Below are 18,761 nucleotides of genomic sequence, written 5' to 3'. Positions count from 1 at the left end.
GCTATTCCAAGTTTTCATGGAAAATAACTTCATATTTATATGCTGATGCTGCTTTACAAACAGAACCAATCATACTCATTTTCGTATTGATTTAAAATAATTCTTCTACGTTACTCCAATATTAGGCATACTTCACTTACTCGCTGTCATTAATCATCGATACCTTTTACAAATTCCATTTATCCTGAATCAAATATGCCACCAAATCCTCCGAAGTTGATATAGATTATTCATTATTTTATTATGGGGCCGGATCGACTTGGGGCACAGGCACTTGTTTCTGAAAATGTTTTTTCCTACATACCTTAATTAATATAGGGGGGAATGTGCATAGACCATGCAGTGCCTGTGGTGTCACTGCAATGCTAGAAGAGCCAAAACGAGATTCATTACAGACAAGAGGCCGTATTAACAGGCTATGCATGCTCTATCGTATCCAGAACGAGCTGATAGACACCAATACGACTACTTACCTCAAAGGCGGTGACAGTAGCGCCGAATTGGCAAAAATGATCATGACGTCGTCGCTAGAAATGTTATTTCAAGGACGTAGCTACTGGTGATGTATTATGTAGCTCTAGCGTCAGTATTGCTACGAGGCCATATACTATTCTGTACATCATTACCGCTTCACATCTGGCCCTCCTCTCATCTGGTGGTTGCCACTTTCGAGTTTTTAGCATTGATGTTACACTGCTGGTTTGTCGGTAGTCGTTCATAACAAACCTGAACGGGTCCAAAATTGAGCATGCATACTAGCGTTGTGTAGCATACAGCTTTTGTTTGTTGTGGACATTGGTGCAGGTTTCTTTGGATGAAGGCCCTAGTATAATTTGCCTTTTTAGCTATGCTTTCTATGTGTGTGTTCCAATTAATGGTTTTATTGATTGTTACACCTAAATATTTTGCTGAATCAACCAATTCTAAATTGTGACCATGAATGTTAGAACTTTTGGGATGTGGTTTGCACTTGTTGGTTACGCTTAGAAGTTGGCAATTGCTGGGATGGAATTCAATTTGCCAATCAGGTTCCCATCTGAGCAGGTTATTTATGTCTTCTTGGAGTAGTTTTGAGTTTGCATAATTTTGGATCCTTCTGTACAGTATGTAGTCATCTGCAAATAAACTTATTGTTGATGACTGTACGTAGTCCGGTAGGTCGTTGATAAACAGTAGGAACATGAGTGGCACAAGTACACTGCCCTGTGGTACTTCTGATTGGACAGGTGCAGTGAGAGATGTTTTACCTACCACAACGACTCGCTGGTTTCTGGAGCTTTCATGTCAATAAAACGAAAATTTTAGGGGCAATAACATATCAGTTTTAAAGAAAATTCGTAGGACACGTTTTTGAGAAAAGGCAATTTTTTCAAGTTTTTCAATTTTTTTCAATTTTTTTTTCTATATTTACGTGCATCCTATACATTTGTACTTCTTTCTATATATTCGAAAGTATAAAGGTTACATATGTAATTTTTCGATATTCATATGCAGTTCCACATGCTCAAATTGCTTGCAAAATTCCATAAAAATATGTGAGATTGTGCCCATTTACGTACCTGTTACCTTAATTAATAAGGTAGATCAGGTGTCTTTTTCTGAGCATCCCTTCTGAGCATGTGGCAAAAATCATTTTTGGGTTTTAAAATATTTTACCAAGTATCATTCAACATACAAAAGAAACATCTAAAACTTGAAAGTTTAAGACTAAACTATCTATAAATTAAGTGTCATTCAGTTTATTTAAATTTTTTAGAAAAACAATCCCTTCGAAATCAAGGGCAGATAATTATATTGAATTTGATAAGACAAGTTGTGTTTTTAAAAAAAAATTCTGAAGAAAATAATGACCGTGACCCCCTTTTTTATTTGATATTTAGGATGTATTTATGAAAAGCTATTGTCTCATTGAATTAAAACCCATTCTAATGTTTAATGACTCCTCAATAAAGAAAAACTAAGTTTCCCCTATATAACCCATATCAAATAATTGATTTCATTAATTTCAATGTATTTTTATACAAGATATATAATTTTTGCGGTTTAGAGTTTCTTCTTGCTCACCTCTCAAACATATCTCTGGTATTACTGAAAATTTTTGCATTTGCAATTAGAGTTTCTTATTATATTTTTCAAAATAATATGTAAAAGGCATTACATGTTGACCGGCATTTAAATAAAATTGCAGTCTCATTAAGAGTTGTTGTCAAATTGGTTCTTTGCTACCATAATAGTACAGTTCATCTTTATTTTGGTTTGCAGAATCATTGTAATGTGAATATGGTTGTTTTGTTGAAGGTTCTCTGGCATTTTTCAAAGTGCATTGGTAAATAACAAACCCAATGGTCAGTTTTAAAGTATTCATTGAATATTTTTTTAATAGGGAACTTACGACCTTGACCTGATTCCATTGCGCATGGATGAATATCTAAATTTAGCATTATAATGATCTTTATTTATTTTTTACAGTTATAGTCTATAGAATTATTGAACATTGAGGAATGAACCAAAGATATGAGGTATATTAAAGTAAGATAAGGTAAGCATGCCCTTCTAACTTGACCCATCTTACCTTAATATACCTCATATCTTTGGTTCATTCCTCAATGTTCAAGGTCAGTTTATCATAAGTCACATTCATAAGGTCAACTACAACTTAATTCATATATAATATACATGTAACTTTTTTTTTATTATAGAACTTTATACCAAATGTATTCTTCAAGACAAGCTCACAATGTATGTAATTATGACAACCAGGTGAGCAAAAATGTTGCTTTGTACCAGATGAACATGCTGACTTAGCTTTTGAATGCTTTACTTAAAAAAGGAACCAATTCAGAGTTCAATATGCCCCAATTTGCAGAAACATAATTCTGATTTAGAGCAAAGCTGTCTTGGCTTTTTCTTGTAAATGAAATGTGCTTGGTTGACAACCTGCATTTAAGGTGAACTGGGGAAGATGGTTAAAAAAAGTCATCATTTTTTGAGAAAAAAGAAACATCTTGTTTGAAAAAATAAATATGCATTTAATTCTATAAAAGTAACAACAAAAATCTAAAATAACGAGATTCAAAATATTGTCAAAAAATATTATATTAAAAATGTGTCACAGAAGGGAATACAAAAACACATTATATCAAAAAGGATTTCACATATTTCTTTTTCACAAATCATTAATGTTTGTATAACTGAGTCTGGATAAAAATTACATTGATTAATCTGATGATACTAATAATAATAATTTATTTTATTAAAGTGTCACATATTTGTCTACAAAGCTATACAAATTATATAATATACATTGTACAGTAATAAAATAAGACAAATACCCAGCCTAAGTAGGCTTATATTTATGAGACACTATACATACAAATATATAAACTATTTTTAAATAACTAAAATACAAATTGTGTAACATAGTAAAATGTCAATAATGTTAATTATCAGAATTTTTCACATTAAAAAAAAGTAAGACTTTAAATAAAAGCAACACATTTGAGTGGCGTAAAAAAAATTAATAGATAAATAAAATGCATGTAAAAGAGGTTATATAAACAGTTTGTGAAGAAAAAAATGAAATAATCTTGTTTATGAAAATAATCTCAGTTAAAATAAAACATGAATAAAATAAAATAAAACAAGAATGTGTCCGTAGTACATGGATGCCCCACTCGCACTATCATTTTCTATGTTCAGTGGACCATGAAATTGGGGTAAAACTCTAATTTGGCATTAAAATTAGAAAGATCATATCATAGGGAACATGTGTACTAAGTTTCAAATTGATTGGACTTCAACTTCATCAAAAACTACCTTGACCAAAAACTTTAACCTGAAGTGGGACAGACGGACAAACGGATGGACGAACAGATGGATGGACCAACGGACAAACGAACAGACGCACAGACCGAAAAACATAATGCCCCTAGGTGGGGCATAAAAAATAAATAAAATGTAATTTTGACTTTTACAGAAGTATACAATCAAGAGTGCAAATTGCTTTTCAATGCCTTTTTACCATATTATACACCAAGTTAGATAACTCTTACTGTAATTCAGCATTCTGTATTAAAAATAAAAATTGATCAAAATCTGACTTTATAAAAAAAGAATTATCCAGGACCATAGCTCTGTGAAACAAATTAAACCTCAAGTCACTGTAAATGTCACAGTTAATCAAAAAATTAAACCTCAAGTCACTGTAAATGTCACAGTTAATCAAAAAATCTATCTCATCTTCAATTGCATTATGACAAAATGGACAAATTCTTTCATCTAACAGTATTGGTGGTTTCGTATAACGACCCATCTCGACAGACAAAGGTAAAGTTCCACATCTAAGTTTACACAATAGTATAATAATTAATAGTATACTCCTAATAATAAACAGTATCTTACAAGTAAATATACATATTTAATACAAAAAACATTTAAAACAAAGATCAATATCCAGCAGACAGCCACACTTAACAGGGCAAAATTGTGATTGCAAAACCATTTACATAAAAAGACAGTAGTATTCACAATATAAAGTTGTGTATTTCATTATTTTGTATCACATTAATTTTCTGGTTGATTTTTAATGGATTTAGGTTTTAGTTTAGTTTTTAATTTAAACATATTTTATTTGCCTAAACACAAATTGGATGAGACACAAGTCAAACAGACTTATGAAGTCTTCTCCATTTAACATATTTAACAATACTATATAAGAGCATGCATACATTACATATGATTTCAACATTTGTATAAATTGGACAGAAAAATTAAGTGGCACAAAAGAAGAAGAAAAAAATAGAACACAAAAAACAACAAGGAAATAAATTAATAAACAAAAACAGAAAAAAAAAAAAAATGAACTTAGATGTTGATGAATGTGTGGTCATGTTTTACTTTCTAAACAATAATGAATCTATTTGACCCTTCTATACTCTAACACACGTTTTAAGATATTTTCAGTTCTTCCAGATTAAGTAGACAACTACCTGAGGTTAATAGTTATATATTTAATGGACAGTTATTTGGGAGCCAGCTAAGATTTTCTAAAAGCTGACTTCCTTTTTCTGAATATAATATACATTTATGTTTAAAAAATAAAAAATATTCCACAAAATATTCAGAAAATGAAGATATTAGAACTTTTAGGTGGACACATGTATACCCTTCATTATTATTAGATTCCATTCTGATTTTTAATTTGGAACAAGAATAATTTTGGGGTCAAAGTGCATTATATGTTTACTTTATGATTTTTTAATTGGACTTTTAAAGTACCTTTTTTTCTCTTACTGGCAGACTAGCTGGCACTGTTTAAAAAGAAAGACTTGATGCAAAACCAATGAAAAAACAGACATGACAAAATAATTTTAACTAACAGACAATAAAATAAATCTAATAAGTAGCATTAAAACCTGAGTATTTAATTGAGACAAGACATGTCTCTCTTGTCTATTAAATTGGTAAATTTTGTTTATACCTGATGACCTTATAATTTATAAGGATTCCAAGATCATCAGAGAACGTATGATAAGGACATTTTGTTTACTATTAGTAGCTTCTCAGATATCAATATAAGTCAATATCATTGCATTTCTTAATCAATATTCCCTTTTGGCTATATTAAACAACAAGTAATATGTTGAAGGAACAAATTTATAACCTTTTTAAAAATATTTTGAATTATATTTTAGACAGGATCATCAACCATACATTAAATGTAATATTCAGATATCTTTGACAAAGCTCTTGATGTGACTACATATATTTTTACAGAAAGTATGTTGCATAAATAATATATTAATATTCTCCAAAACTTTGCAACAATTACTTTTTTTTAGAAAATCATGCAAAATTTGACATTTACTATACATATTATTATGTTAGCAATCTGCATTACTTGTATGCAATATTTCTAAAATAAATTAATCTCCCATGTTTATCAATTGCTCAAAAAATAAATGCATGCAAAAATTTCTGAATTTACAGCAGTAAATGTGGTTTGCAGTATTTTTGGCGATGTCAAAACATATACTTCCTATGAATTTTAAAATACATATCTAAATTCCCTTAAAAACAATTCTATATGATCTTTAGGCAATGAAATTTGACTAAATGATAAGAAGTATTGCATGACTTTGACACAATCTCAAGTACATACATTAAATTGTATACTGTCAATTTTTATAAAGATTTAGTATTTGAAAAAGAATTTGCAGAAAACATATAAAGGGAAGTATCCCCGGTATGACCCAAATCTATAAAGGATCAAGCAATAAGATCTATGTACTTGTAAATGAGTCTTGCTTGCTGCACAGGAGAAACAAAATGACTGTTTAGCTAAATTTGTGATGTAAGAAAGGTTATGATTAATAAAATAAATTTTGATAATCATAATTTTGCTTATCCTTCGTCTCAGATCTTATAAATAAATTTGTGATTTTTAAACAAATTGTTCATGAAATTTTAGTTTAACAATATTGATTGAAGTTTAAATGGTACTTCCATCAGCTACACCTTTCTTTCTAAAGATTAAATCATTGACACCCCAGTTATCTTTGGAAACCTTGAGAACAACCTCGTAACCTTTACTCTGTAGAAACCTTTGCATATCAGCACCACCTGCTCCACCATGTGCATATTCTACTGTCATCATCTTTATATTTAGCTTATCAAATGGTATTGTCTTTAGAACATTAACTTCATCCCCTTCCACGTCTAAACTGAAGAAATCGATGGTTGTTCTGTTCAATGCTAGCATCAAAGAATATAATGGGAAACATTCTATTTCTACTAAATCTTTATTTTTATGAATTCTTTTTACCCAGTTTTCAGATTGTTCATCATGGATAGCACGTCCCATGTTGAAAGCTTTGTGAAACTTGGCCTGAAAAAGTAAAACAACATCGATATCATTCTCAGCTGAACTGACTATACAAGTAGGTGAGATGAATTGAAGAATAAAGTGCTACAGTTTACAATTATGATGGATCAGTCAGGTTGTTTACACCAACTATTAAAGAATCTTACTTTTATTGCATAATTTGAGAATCTCATACTTTATATAAAAAAATATCACATTCCAACATCCAGTTCAATTTACTACAATTCTTTTCAAAAGCTTGTGAATTGTGTGTAGCATTTATACATTGAGTAAGCTGAAAATTTCAACTTTCTTTTTAATTAAACACATTATTGCAATAATTGAGTTTTAAATTACTACAATTTTGAATTTGTTAAATGCTTATACCCATACCAGAACTTATAATTTACAGGTATTTAGTAGGAAATCTGTAATAAATGCACAGCTTTACAGGTAATTTATTACAAATAAAACACTGATACCATTCAATCAACAACTCTTTTTTGCCATCTTGAAAGCTGTCTAGCTTGACAGTTTTCCCTATTCATATAATAGGAATAGTCATATTAAGCTTTGTCAATTTTGATTTATACTCCAAAACAGTGCACTTGGTACCAGAATATTTCAAGGTCGATCACCCTCCAATGTCCCACTGGCCAGGTATTCAACTGTTTTTCCTTTTCTTTCCAGACAAATTTTTTAGATTATGATAGTGTGACTTCACATTTACTGAAATTCGCATTCAAAAAGATGTTTTCTAAAGAATATGAACCTAAACAGCTATTGTTTACTGTACAGCGAATTGCAGGGCGTTGTACAGCGAATTGCAGGGCGTTGTACAGCGAATTGCAAAACAACAACTTGTTTTCTGTACAGTGTCTTGCAATATATTGTAATGTAAAGATAATATAAATAACTATATAGATAATAACAAAGGTGACATCAGCTTACAAATATACCAATTAAACTACATAGCAAAATATTCTAAAACATATGTCGTTAATTTCATTCAGATGTCATCATTGCGTACCAGCCTTATTGCAATTGGACATTCTGTCTTGAAAGACAAAAAAATTGTTTCTTTAACCTAATTATCCTAAATATATTCATATGTCGTTATACTTCTAATAACTGTTATTTCAATTGTTGTAGGGGCGAATTAAACACCAGTCATTCATCTTTTGTCAGAGTGTTATTTTTAAATGTGTTTTTTTATTTTAAATTTCTTGAATAGATAAATTAACTAATTCCTTTTTTAGAAGGGAAGTGAACAAAATACTTTGTTTCCATTGAAAATTAGGGGGAAAATGAATAATACATTGCATTTCAAAATAATATTCTTGTCATTTTATATATGTTATGGAAAAATAGCTTGTTGTGAAAAAAACAAGGCCCCCTCAAAAAATGAATGCTCAGTGCCTAAAATATAATTCAATAAAAAAAATCCGCAAAGGAACTGACAACTAAGAATATTTAATTCCTTTGAAGGACATTAAACATCAGAAAAACTTTACAACTTTTTATTTTCAAGATAGAAAAATAAAAGACTGTTGTTAATTCTGTTTCGCCTAATTAAAAGGAGTGGGTGGAGGGGTTACAGGGGAGTGGGGTTCATTCACCGGACTTCCCTTTTTGTAGTACATTTTAACAAATAAGACTGATATTGTTATATATATCAAATGATAATTCAATACAATTAAGACTTGCATTGCAATTGCATTAACAGTTATAGTAGCAAAAGTTTTTTTTTATCAAACCCATTCTGTTTTGAAACTTACGGGATACCAATTTGATTTTCTGGGAGGGGAGAAGGATTATGAAAATGAATATCTATGAAGCCCATGTTTTGAATCCAAACAGATCATAATTAGCAGCGGCGCATCCAGGATTTTGGAAAGGGGGGCGTAGTATTAAAGTTTGCCGATCGGATCGAGGCGAACAATTTTTTTGGACCTTTTTTTGGCTAAAAAACATAAAATAAGTGTAAAATGCATTTTATAGTTAAAGTGTAGGGGTTGGACATTTCTGGTGCTGTATTCTCTCCATCAATTGTCTATTATGAAATGATTGGATGGATTCAAAGCTATGTACTAATTAATATATTTGATGTGGGATTTGTCAGTAAAAAATGGACATGGAAAATTCTCGTTTGTTGTATGGTTAGTTAGCATAACCTCACAGATTTCATTTTGTAAACAAGATATACGGCTATTCAATGAAATTTACAATATGACCGACACGAAGAAAGACAAACAAGCAATTTTCATCCAAATGTTTGGTTGAAATGTTTTACCCAACAAGGGAAGTGAGGGGTTCCAAATCAACCAAAGGCTACGAATTAGACGGAAATGACAATGAAGTTGTGAATGACGGTCGACACATGGAGACATATAGGCCACACCCAGCAGGCAGGTTGCAGTCGGGCCTTGAAAAAATTATTCAGTATATCAGTTCGGCGAAACAGACATTCCGGTCAGATATGGGATTCACATGCAACCCCCCCCCCCCCCCAAAAGAAAATTACGCCCGTTTTTTATTCATCATGTTCATTTAATGCTAAATAATTCTGTTGAAAATATTTTTTTCTAATAGCAAAAAAGTGGACAAGATTATTGTTTTCAATCCAGATACGGCCAGAATTTTTGTTTAAGGCAAAAATAAGGGTCAGAATTTTTTCTCTAAAATATCTCTGACTGCCCCCTCCGTACCTTAGACTTTAAATCTATATCTAGAGCTTACTGATTGGGGATCACTATTCAGCAATGTTATTAATGGGCTGGGGCGTGTGGGGTTAAACATATTTTCGTAGGTAAATAATATTGCTGTGGAACTTTTTTTTTCATGAGAGTGTAATAGAGTATTACTTTCTGTTGGGTGGAATTGTGAAATAGAAGTCAATACGTTCTTGCTCAATACTTTGTCGCTTTGAAGGCGTCATGCTTGTCATCCTCAGCCTAAGCAATGTGTTACTGTAATTTGAATTTCAAAATGACTGAGTGACGTTTTTTTTACGACGAACTGGTCAACTTCACCGTAGAGAATTACATGACTTTGACATAATCAATAATATATTACAGTAAATACGTGCGAAAAATATCTTTATAAGTAAAGAATTGTCACATAAAAATTAAATACACGGGAAATGGCAAAGTCTAGTCTGATTAATCATTTTACAAAAAAAAAAAAAAAAGTGCAAGCAAATGGGGGGTATACGCCCTCTACGCCCCCCTCTGGATCCGCCACTGATTAGATTGATTGTTGTTGGCTTAAAATCCAGTAGTAAATATTTCTTGAATATTCAGAATGAAAACAAATTACAATTAATAAAATATTCTGCAAGGTCAACTAGGCTGAAGTCTGGATAATTTGGACTGCTACTGGAACATTGGGGTATGTTGGATAGCGACAGAAATTTAGTGTTGTAACAGTTTACAATCATCATCATTTCGACAGAACCTTCTGTACAAAAATTTTGTCAAATTTGGTTAAAATTCGCCATTGTAGATTAAGAGAAGAAAAGAAAGTATGATCTTCCTTTCACAGGGTACTATGTGCCACCACTAATGCCATGTTTGCCACCCCTTCAACATTATATGTAGATCCTTTGTAGATAAATTGCTTCGCCGAGCGCAGCTGGATACGACTGCAAAGGTCCAACCCTGAACAGTTGGGGCAAAAATGGACACAATATTCGTGCTTGATACAGGTCTGAATTTGGATTGAAATTAAATGTTTGACACAGAATAACTGTAGTCAAAGAACTTAGAATTGGTTATATGATTTGAATTAATATTCAATTTTTTGCTTTTGTGCAATACACTATGCTGTTGCGAATGTTGCAAATTGCACCCCCCCAATTTACCCCCCTTTTTTTTGCTTTTGTGATATACAATTCACCCCACACATTTTTATTTTAACAAAAAAAAAAAAATATTTGAAGAAGTTTTCTTTTTAATTTCTGAAATCTGTAATGGGAAAAAAAAAGACTAAATCTGAATGTTAACTTTGAAAAAAAAACTAAGTCCATTTATCAGTAATAAACTGAAAAATGAAAATAAATATTTTCAAAATTTAGCTCTGGATACTGTCTTTTGGTCATATACAACCTTTTCTCCAAATTTCATAACATTCCATGAAGGTTTGACAAAGTTATTGATGTCTAAAAAAATTTGACCACAGACTGAACCTAATGTTGATGCCGCCGATAAAGGAATCCAGGATCGCTATGTCTGGCTATCGCAACATAAATGTCGCAGACTCGACTAAAAGGTCCAATACAACCACTTAATTACTTTTGTAGACCATTTAGCTTTGAGAAAGTGACTAATATTATACATCATGGTTTACCTTAAATGGTGTTGCCCTTGGACTGATGCATGCATTTATTGAAAATGCCTTTCTGTTTATCTTCTTCAATTCAGCATAGTTAGTTGGATCACCTTCTATCAACAAACCGTTCCACTTGCGAACTCTTTCAAAAAACAAGGAATTTGAACCCTTTTCTCCATTTAAGGCTCCACATTCAACGTAGAATCCACCTTCCTGGAAAATATAATGACAGTTGCAATAGGCATAGTATTCCATTGGCTTTATGGCTGCAATACAAAATATATTCAGGTCACTGGTTCAAAGAGAGTATTGAAATGAAAGTGTACTATATTCATACATAAGATTTTATCCATTTTGAAATCAGAGGTACTGTTGGATTTTGTATGACATTAATAAGCAAGCAAGTCTGGAACTAATAATGCCAAACAACTCTGTTTACCTCATTAACTCATCTTTATGATGTACACTATAAAGTTAAATATAATGAAATCATTAACATTCAAACAAGAGTGCACACGCTGAAATGTCTCGCCTTCTTTATTAATCATTGATATTATGTTGATAGTCCTATATATAAAGCTTTATTACAACTGTCACATAAACTTAACATTAACCAAAAAACTAAACATTGACCAATGAACCATGAAAATGAGGTCAAGGTCACATGAACCATGCCAGGCAGACATGTACAGCTAACAATTCTTCCATACAACAAATATAGTTGATCTATTGCTTATAGTTTAAGAAAAACAGACCATAACACAACAAGAGTGCACACGCTGAAATGTCTCGCCTTCTTTACTAACCATTTATATTATGTGGATAGTCCTAAATGAAAGCTTTACTACAACTATTACATAAACTTAACATGATCCAAGAAAATGAGGTCAAGGTCATATAAACCAAACGAGAAATACATGTACACCTTACAATTATTCAATACACTAAATATAGTTGACCTATTGCTTATAGTTTCTAAGAAACTGAGACTTAACCAAGAAAACTAAACATTGACCAATGAATCATGAAAATGAGGTCAAGGTCAGATGAACCATGCAAGGTAGACATGAACAGCTTACAATCCTTCCATACAACAAATATAGCTGACCTATTGCTTATAGTTTAAGAAAAACAGACTGAAACACATAAACTTAACACTGAGCAATGAACCGTGAAAATGAGGTCAAGGTCAAATAAAACCTGCGAGACTGACATGTACATCATAGAATATTTCCATACACCAAATATAGTTGACTTATTGCATATAGTATAAGAAAAAAGACCAAAACTCAAAAACTTAACTTTGACCACTGAACCATGAAAATGAGGTCAAAGTCAGATGACACCTGCCAGTTGGACATGTACACCTTACAATCATTCCATACACCAAATATAGAAGACCTATTGCATAAAGTATAAGAAAAACAGACCAAAACACAAAAACTAAACTATAACCACTGAACCATGAAAATGAGGTCAAGGTCAGATGAAACCTGCCAGCTAGACATGTACACCTTACAATCATTCCATACACCAAATATAGTAGACCTATTGCATACAGTATAAGAAAAACAGACCTAAACACAAAAATTTAACTATAACCACTGAACCATGAAAATGAGGTCAAGGTCAGATGACACCTGCCAGTTGGACATGTACACCTTACAGTCCTTCCATACACCGAATATACTAGACTTATTGCTCATAGTATCTGAGATATGGACTTGACCACCAAAACTTAACCTTGTTCACTGGTCCATGAAATGAGGTCGAGGTCAAGTGAAAACTGTCTGACAGGCATGAGGACCTTGCAAGGTACGCACATACCAAATATAGTTATCCTATTACTTATAATAAGAGAGAATTTAACATTACAAAAAATCTTAACTTTTTTTTCAAGTAGTCACTGAACCATGAAAATGAGGTCAAGGACATTGGACATGTGACTGACGGAAACTTCGTAACATGAGGCATCCATATACAAAGTATGAAGCATCCAGGTCTTCCACCTTCTTAAATATAAAGCTTTTAAGAAGTAAGCTAACGCCACCGCCGTAGCTGCCGCCGCCTCACTATCCCTATGTCGAGCTTTCTGCGACAAAAGTCGCAGGCTCGACAAAAACTTAACACTGAGCAATGAACCGTGAAAATGAGGTCAAGGTCAAATAAAACCTGTGCGACCGACATATAGATCATAAAATATTTCCATATACCAAATATAGTTGACCTATTGCATATAGTATTATTGCGAACCCAATGAAAGTTTTCCACAGTGCCATCTCTATCTTGACCAGGTATTTAAACTTTTGCAAGTTCACCTGTCCTATTGAATAGATACAATAGCTATTGTTCTCTGTGTAGTTTATTCTCTGGGACCTTTAAATTTCTTCTAAGAGAAATCTATCATTCATTGATTAAATTACCAGAGTAAAAAAAAATTCTTATATATAGACAAAAATACTGTTTTTATACTCATTAATTGCGTGTGATGATGTAGTTATTCAATATTAATAATATATTTTCATTCAGTTTAATATAAACATTGATTCAATCATAAAAATTTGATTTCTGACAAAACTTTCAACATTGTTCCTTTTAAAAAAAAATTTGTTTGACATGAATAAGAACTTGAAAATAATGATGTTTCAAATTAAGATCTTCTTAAATGTATTCTATAACTAAACAAAAAAAAATCAAATTTCAATAGGAACATTGATAAAACTTTTGTTAGAAATCAAATTTTTATGATTGAATCAATGTTTATATTAAACTGAATGAAAATATATTATTAATATTGAATAAATACATCAGCACACACAATTAATGAGTATAAAAAAAGTATTTTTGTCTATATATAAGAATTTTTTTTTACACAGGTAATTTAATCAATGAATGATAGATTTCTCTTAGAAGAAATTTAAAGGTCCCAGTGAATAAACTACACAGAAAAAATAGCTATTGTATTCATTCAATAGGACAGGTGAACTTGCAAAAGTTTAAATACCTGGTCAAGATAGAGATGGCACTGTGGAAAACTTTCATTGGGTTCGCAATAGAAAAAAAGACCAAAACTCAAAAACTTAACTTTGACCACGTGCACTGAACCATGAAAATGAGGTCAAGGTCAGATGAAACCTGCCAGCTAGACATGTACACCTTACAATCATTCCATACACCAAATATAGTAGACCTATTGCATACAGTATAAGAAAAACAGACCTAAACACAAAAATTTAACTATAACCACTGAACCATGAAAATGAGGTCAAGGTCAGATGACACCTGCCAGTTGGACATGTACACCTTACAGTCCTTCCATACACCGAATATACTAGACTTATTGCTCATAGTATCTGAGGTATGGACTTGACCACCAATACTTAACCTTGTTCACTGATCCATGAAATGAGGTCGAGGTCAAGTGAAAACTGTCTGACCGGCATGAGAACCTTGTAAGGTACGCACATACCAAATATAGTTATCCTATTACATATAATAAGAGAGAATTTAACGTTACAAAAAATCTTAACGTTTTTTTCAAGTAGTCACTGAACCATGAAAATGAGGTCAAGGACATTGAACATGTAACTGACGGAAACTTCGTAACATGAGGCATCTATATACAAAGTATTGAGCATCCAGGTCTTCCACCTTCTAGAATATAAAGCTTTTAAAAAGTTAGCTAACGCCGCCGCTGCCGCCGCCGGATCACTATCCCTATGTCGAGCTTTCTGCGACAAAAGTCGCAGGCTCGACAAAAATTATGTAATCAGTTTTTCCTAATCATCTGTTCAATAAGTTTATATATATATCTACACAGATATGATAATTTGGTTGACAAATTGAAACCAATCAGTGAAACTACAGAGCAATGCCACATTACATGAGGGTAAATATTTACATTACTTATATTTATGGATACACCTGATCAAGAGCTCCTTGATAAAGATAATTCAGGATGCTTTTATAAACAATAATACCCTTATGTTCCATTTTTAGTCTTGGCGGCCATGTTGAATCCCAAAGGATGATTGTGGTTATGTTTGGTTCCATTTGGCAAATTAGTTTCACGGAAGATGTTTGTAAAAGTTTATAAGGATGACATTAATGCCAAGTGATGAGAAAAGCCCTTTGGTCAAGGCGAGCTAAAAACATAGTACTATTTATTTTTTTCATATCCTTCAAGATGCCTAATATCTGCTTTTGTTGAATTGCCATCTGCAACTAGTGGCTGTACAAAAATTCCTAGAACAGTTGTGCTGAATCAATATAACACATGATGAAATGTCTTGCCTGCTTTATTGACCATTGATTTTGTGTTGATAGTCCTAAATATAAAGTTTTGCTACAAGTATCACATTAACATAAATGTGATCCAAGAAAATGAGGTCAGATAAACCAAGCCGGAAAAACATAAAATTGAGAATGGAAATGGGGAATGTGTCAAAGAGACAACAACCCGACCATAGAACAGACAACAGCAGAAGGTCACCAACAGGTCTTCAATGCAGCGAGAAATTCCCGCACCCGGAGGCGTCCTTCAGCTGGCCCCTAAACAAATATATATACTAGTTCAGTGATAATGAACGCCATACTAAACTCCAAATTGTACACAAGAAACTAAAATTAAAAATAATACAAGACTGACAAAGGCTAGAGGCTCCTGACTTGGGACAGGCGCAAAAATGCAGCGGGGTTGAACATGTTTATGAGATCTCAACCCTCCCCCTATACCTCTAGCCAATGTAGAAAAGTAAACGCATAACAATACGCACATTAAAATTCAGTTCAAGAGAAGTCCGAGTCTGATGTCAGAAGATGTAACCAAAGAAAATAAACAAAATGACAATAATACATAAATAACAACAGACTACTAGCAGTTAACTGACATGCCAGCTCCAGACTTCAATTTAACTGATTGGAAGATTATGTCTTCATCATATGAATATCAGGCACAATCCTTCCCGTTAGGGGTTTAGTATCATACCATCATAACATATATGAGAAGAACATAACCCGTGTCATGCCAACAACTGGTTTAAGAATAAATGTGTTTAGTGCCGATGCAAAGACCCTATAAGTGAATCAATATTAACGCCAAAATATGCAACCTTTAATGACCTGACAACAGTATCGTAACTATATCCCTTCTTAATAAGTCTATTTAAAGGTTTTGTTAGCTTCAGAGGTGAATACTGACATTTTTGTGCTTTATAAAGAATATTTCCATAAAAAATTGGATGTGAAATACCTGAATGTATAAGAAGTCTGCATGTTGAGCTATATTTACGAATGATGTCCTTATACAGATGATAAAATTTAGTAAATGTTTTGACTAGTTTGTGATATCGAAAACCCTGGTGTAATAATTTGTACACCTTACAATCATTCCATTCCACAGACGAATATAGTTGACCTATTGATTATAGTATACGAGAATCAGCCCAAACCATGAAAATGAGGTCAAGGTCAGATGAATTCTGCCAGACAAACATGTACACCTTAAAATCATTCCATGCATCAAATATAGTTGTCATATTAATATTGCTTATCCGATTTATCGTATCTAAGGAACAAACATAACCATGAAAGTTAACATTTACAAATGAACCATGAAAATGAGGTCAAGGTCCGATGATACCTGCCAGACAGACATATACACCTAACAATCATTCCATACACCAAGTATAGTTGGCCTATTGCTTATAGTTGAAGAAAAACAGACCAAAACACAAAAACTTAACATTGAGCAATGAACTGTGAAAATGAGGTCAAGGTCAAATAAAACCTGTCAGACTGACAGGTACATCGTAAAATATTTCCATACACCAAATATAGTTGACGTATTGAATACAGTATAAGAATAAAATGATCCGCTGGGCGCAGCTTGATACGACCGCAGAGGTCGAACCCTGAACTGTTGGGGCAAGTATGGACACAACATTCAAGCTTGATACAGCACTGAATTTGGATTGTGATTAAATATTTGACACAGCATAGGTTTCTGACACAGAATGAATGTGGTCTAAGAACTTAAATTTTTTGTAATTTACCTATTCAAACCATATCATTATTATTTGCTTTTATATATAAATCAGAAATAACCAATTTAAAATGGAAAATTTTAAAGAAAAAAAAAGGAAAAAAAAATCCCCTCTCAAATTTTTTGAACCCCCTTATAATTCATCACCCTCAAACTCAATCCCAGCCTTCCCTTTGTGTTACAATGTATGGTGCCTTGCAGTACAATTTCAGAGAAATCCCTACACTTGAACACAAGTTATTGTCTGGAAACTAGAAAAATGTGTTTTTTTTTCCCTTTTTGGCCCCAAATTCCTAAATGTTTAGAGCAATTACCCCCAAACTCAAACCCAGCTTTCCCTTTGTGATATGCTAGCTTGTTGTACAATTTCATAAAGATCCATACACTTACACACAAGTTATTGTCCTGAAACTAGAAAAATGCTTTTTTTTTTCCCTTTTTGGCCCCTAATCCCTAAATTTTCAGGCAATTACCCCCAAAATCAATCCCAGCCTTTCCTTTGTGGTATAGTACCTTGCAGTACAATTTCAAAGAGAGCCATACACTTGAACACAAGTTATTGTCTGGAAACTAGAAAAATGCTTATTTTTGGCCCCCTTTTGGCCCCTTATTCCTAAAGGTTCTGGGTAATTACCCCCAAACTCAATTCCAGCTTTCCCTTTGTGATATGGAACCTTGTGGTACAATTTCAGAAAGATCCATACACTGACACAAGTTATCGTCCTAAAACTAGAAAAATGCTTGTTTTTTTTACCCTTTTTGGCCCCTTATTCCTAAAATTTTGAGGCAATTACCCCCAAAATCAATCTTAGCTATCCTTTAGTGGTATGGTACCTTGCAGTACAATTTCAGAGAGATCCATACACTTGAACACAAGTTATTGTCTGGAAACTAGAAAAATGCTTATTTTTGGCCCCCTTTTGGCCCATTTTTCCTAAACGTTTTGGGCAATTAACCCCACACTTTATTCCAGCTTTCCCTTTGTGATATGGAACCTTGTAGTATAATTTCAGAAAGATCCATACACTTACACACAAGTTATTGTCATGAAACTAGAAAAATGCTTATTTTTGGCCCCCTTTTGGCCCATTTTTCCTAAACGTTTTGGGCAATTAACCCCACACTTTATTCCAGCTTTCCCTTTGTGATATGGAACCTTGTAGTATAATTTCAGAAAGATCCATACACTTACACACACGTTATTGTCATGAAACTAGAAAAATGCTTGTTTTTTGCCCCTTTTTTGGCCCCTAATTCCTAAAATTTGGAAGCAATTACCCCCAACATCAATACCAGCATTCCTTTTGTGATATGGAACCTTGTGGTACAATGTCAGAGAGATCCATACACTAACACACAAGTTGTGTCTGGAAGTTACAAAAATGCTTATTTTTGGCCCCTAATTCCTTAACTGTTGGTACCATAACCCCCAAAATCAATCCCCACCTTCCTTTTGTGGTATTGAACCTTATGGTAAAATTTCATAGAGATCCATTCACTTAAACTAAAGTTAGAGTGCGAAAACCA

General features: G+C 32.7%; 2 protein-coding genes across 3 annotated transcripts in view; both read right to left on the bottom strand.

The window, feature by feature from the left end:
- LOC127730622 (kinesin-like protein KIF3B) overlaps nucleotides 1-18,761 on the bottom strand; it is a 274,564-nt gene that overhangs the window by 41,777 nt on the left and 214,026 nt on the right. The gene's annotated exons all lie outside the window — the stretch shown is intronic.
- The window catches only part of LOC127730626 (uncharacterized), a 33,047-nt gene continuing 16,636 nt past the window's right edge, over nucleotides 2,351-18,761 (bottom strand). The window contains exons 3-5 of one of the 2 annotated variants that reach the window (XR_007995200.1): nucleotides 11,210-11,404; nucleotides 4,194-6,886; nucleotides 2,351-4,151 (exon numbers count right to left, since the gene is read on the bottom strand). Coding sequence is in view for 1 of the 2 variants with exons in the window: in XM_052239119.1 (XP_052095079.1) it covers nucleotides 6,491-6,886; nucleotides 11,210-11,404 (591 nt within the window). In the remaining variant the exon portion in view is untranslated. Of the gene's footprint in view, nucleotides 6,887-11,209; nucleotides 11,405-18,761 lie in introns of both variants that reach the window. The other variant, XM_052239119.1, reaches the window with a different exon arrangement.

This window comes from Mytilus californianus, unplaced genomic scaffold (genome assembly GCF_021869535.1).
Source record: "Mytilus californianus isolate M0D057914Y unplaced genomic scaffold, xbMytCali1.0.p SCAF_2, whole genome shotgun sequence".
Taxonomy (NCBI): Eukaryota; Metazoa; Mollusca; class Bivalvia; order Mytilida; family Mytilidae; genus Mytilus; species Mytilus californianus.
This window is presented reverse-complemented; position numbering and strand designations above follow the sequence as displayed.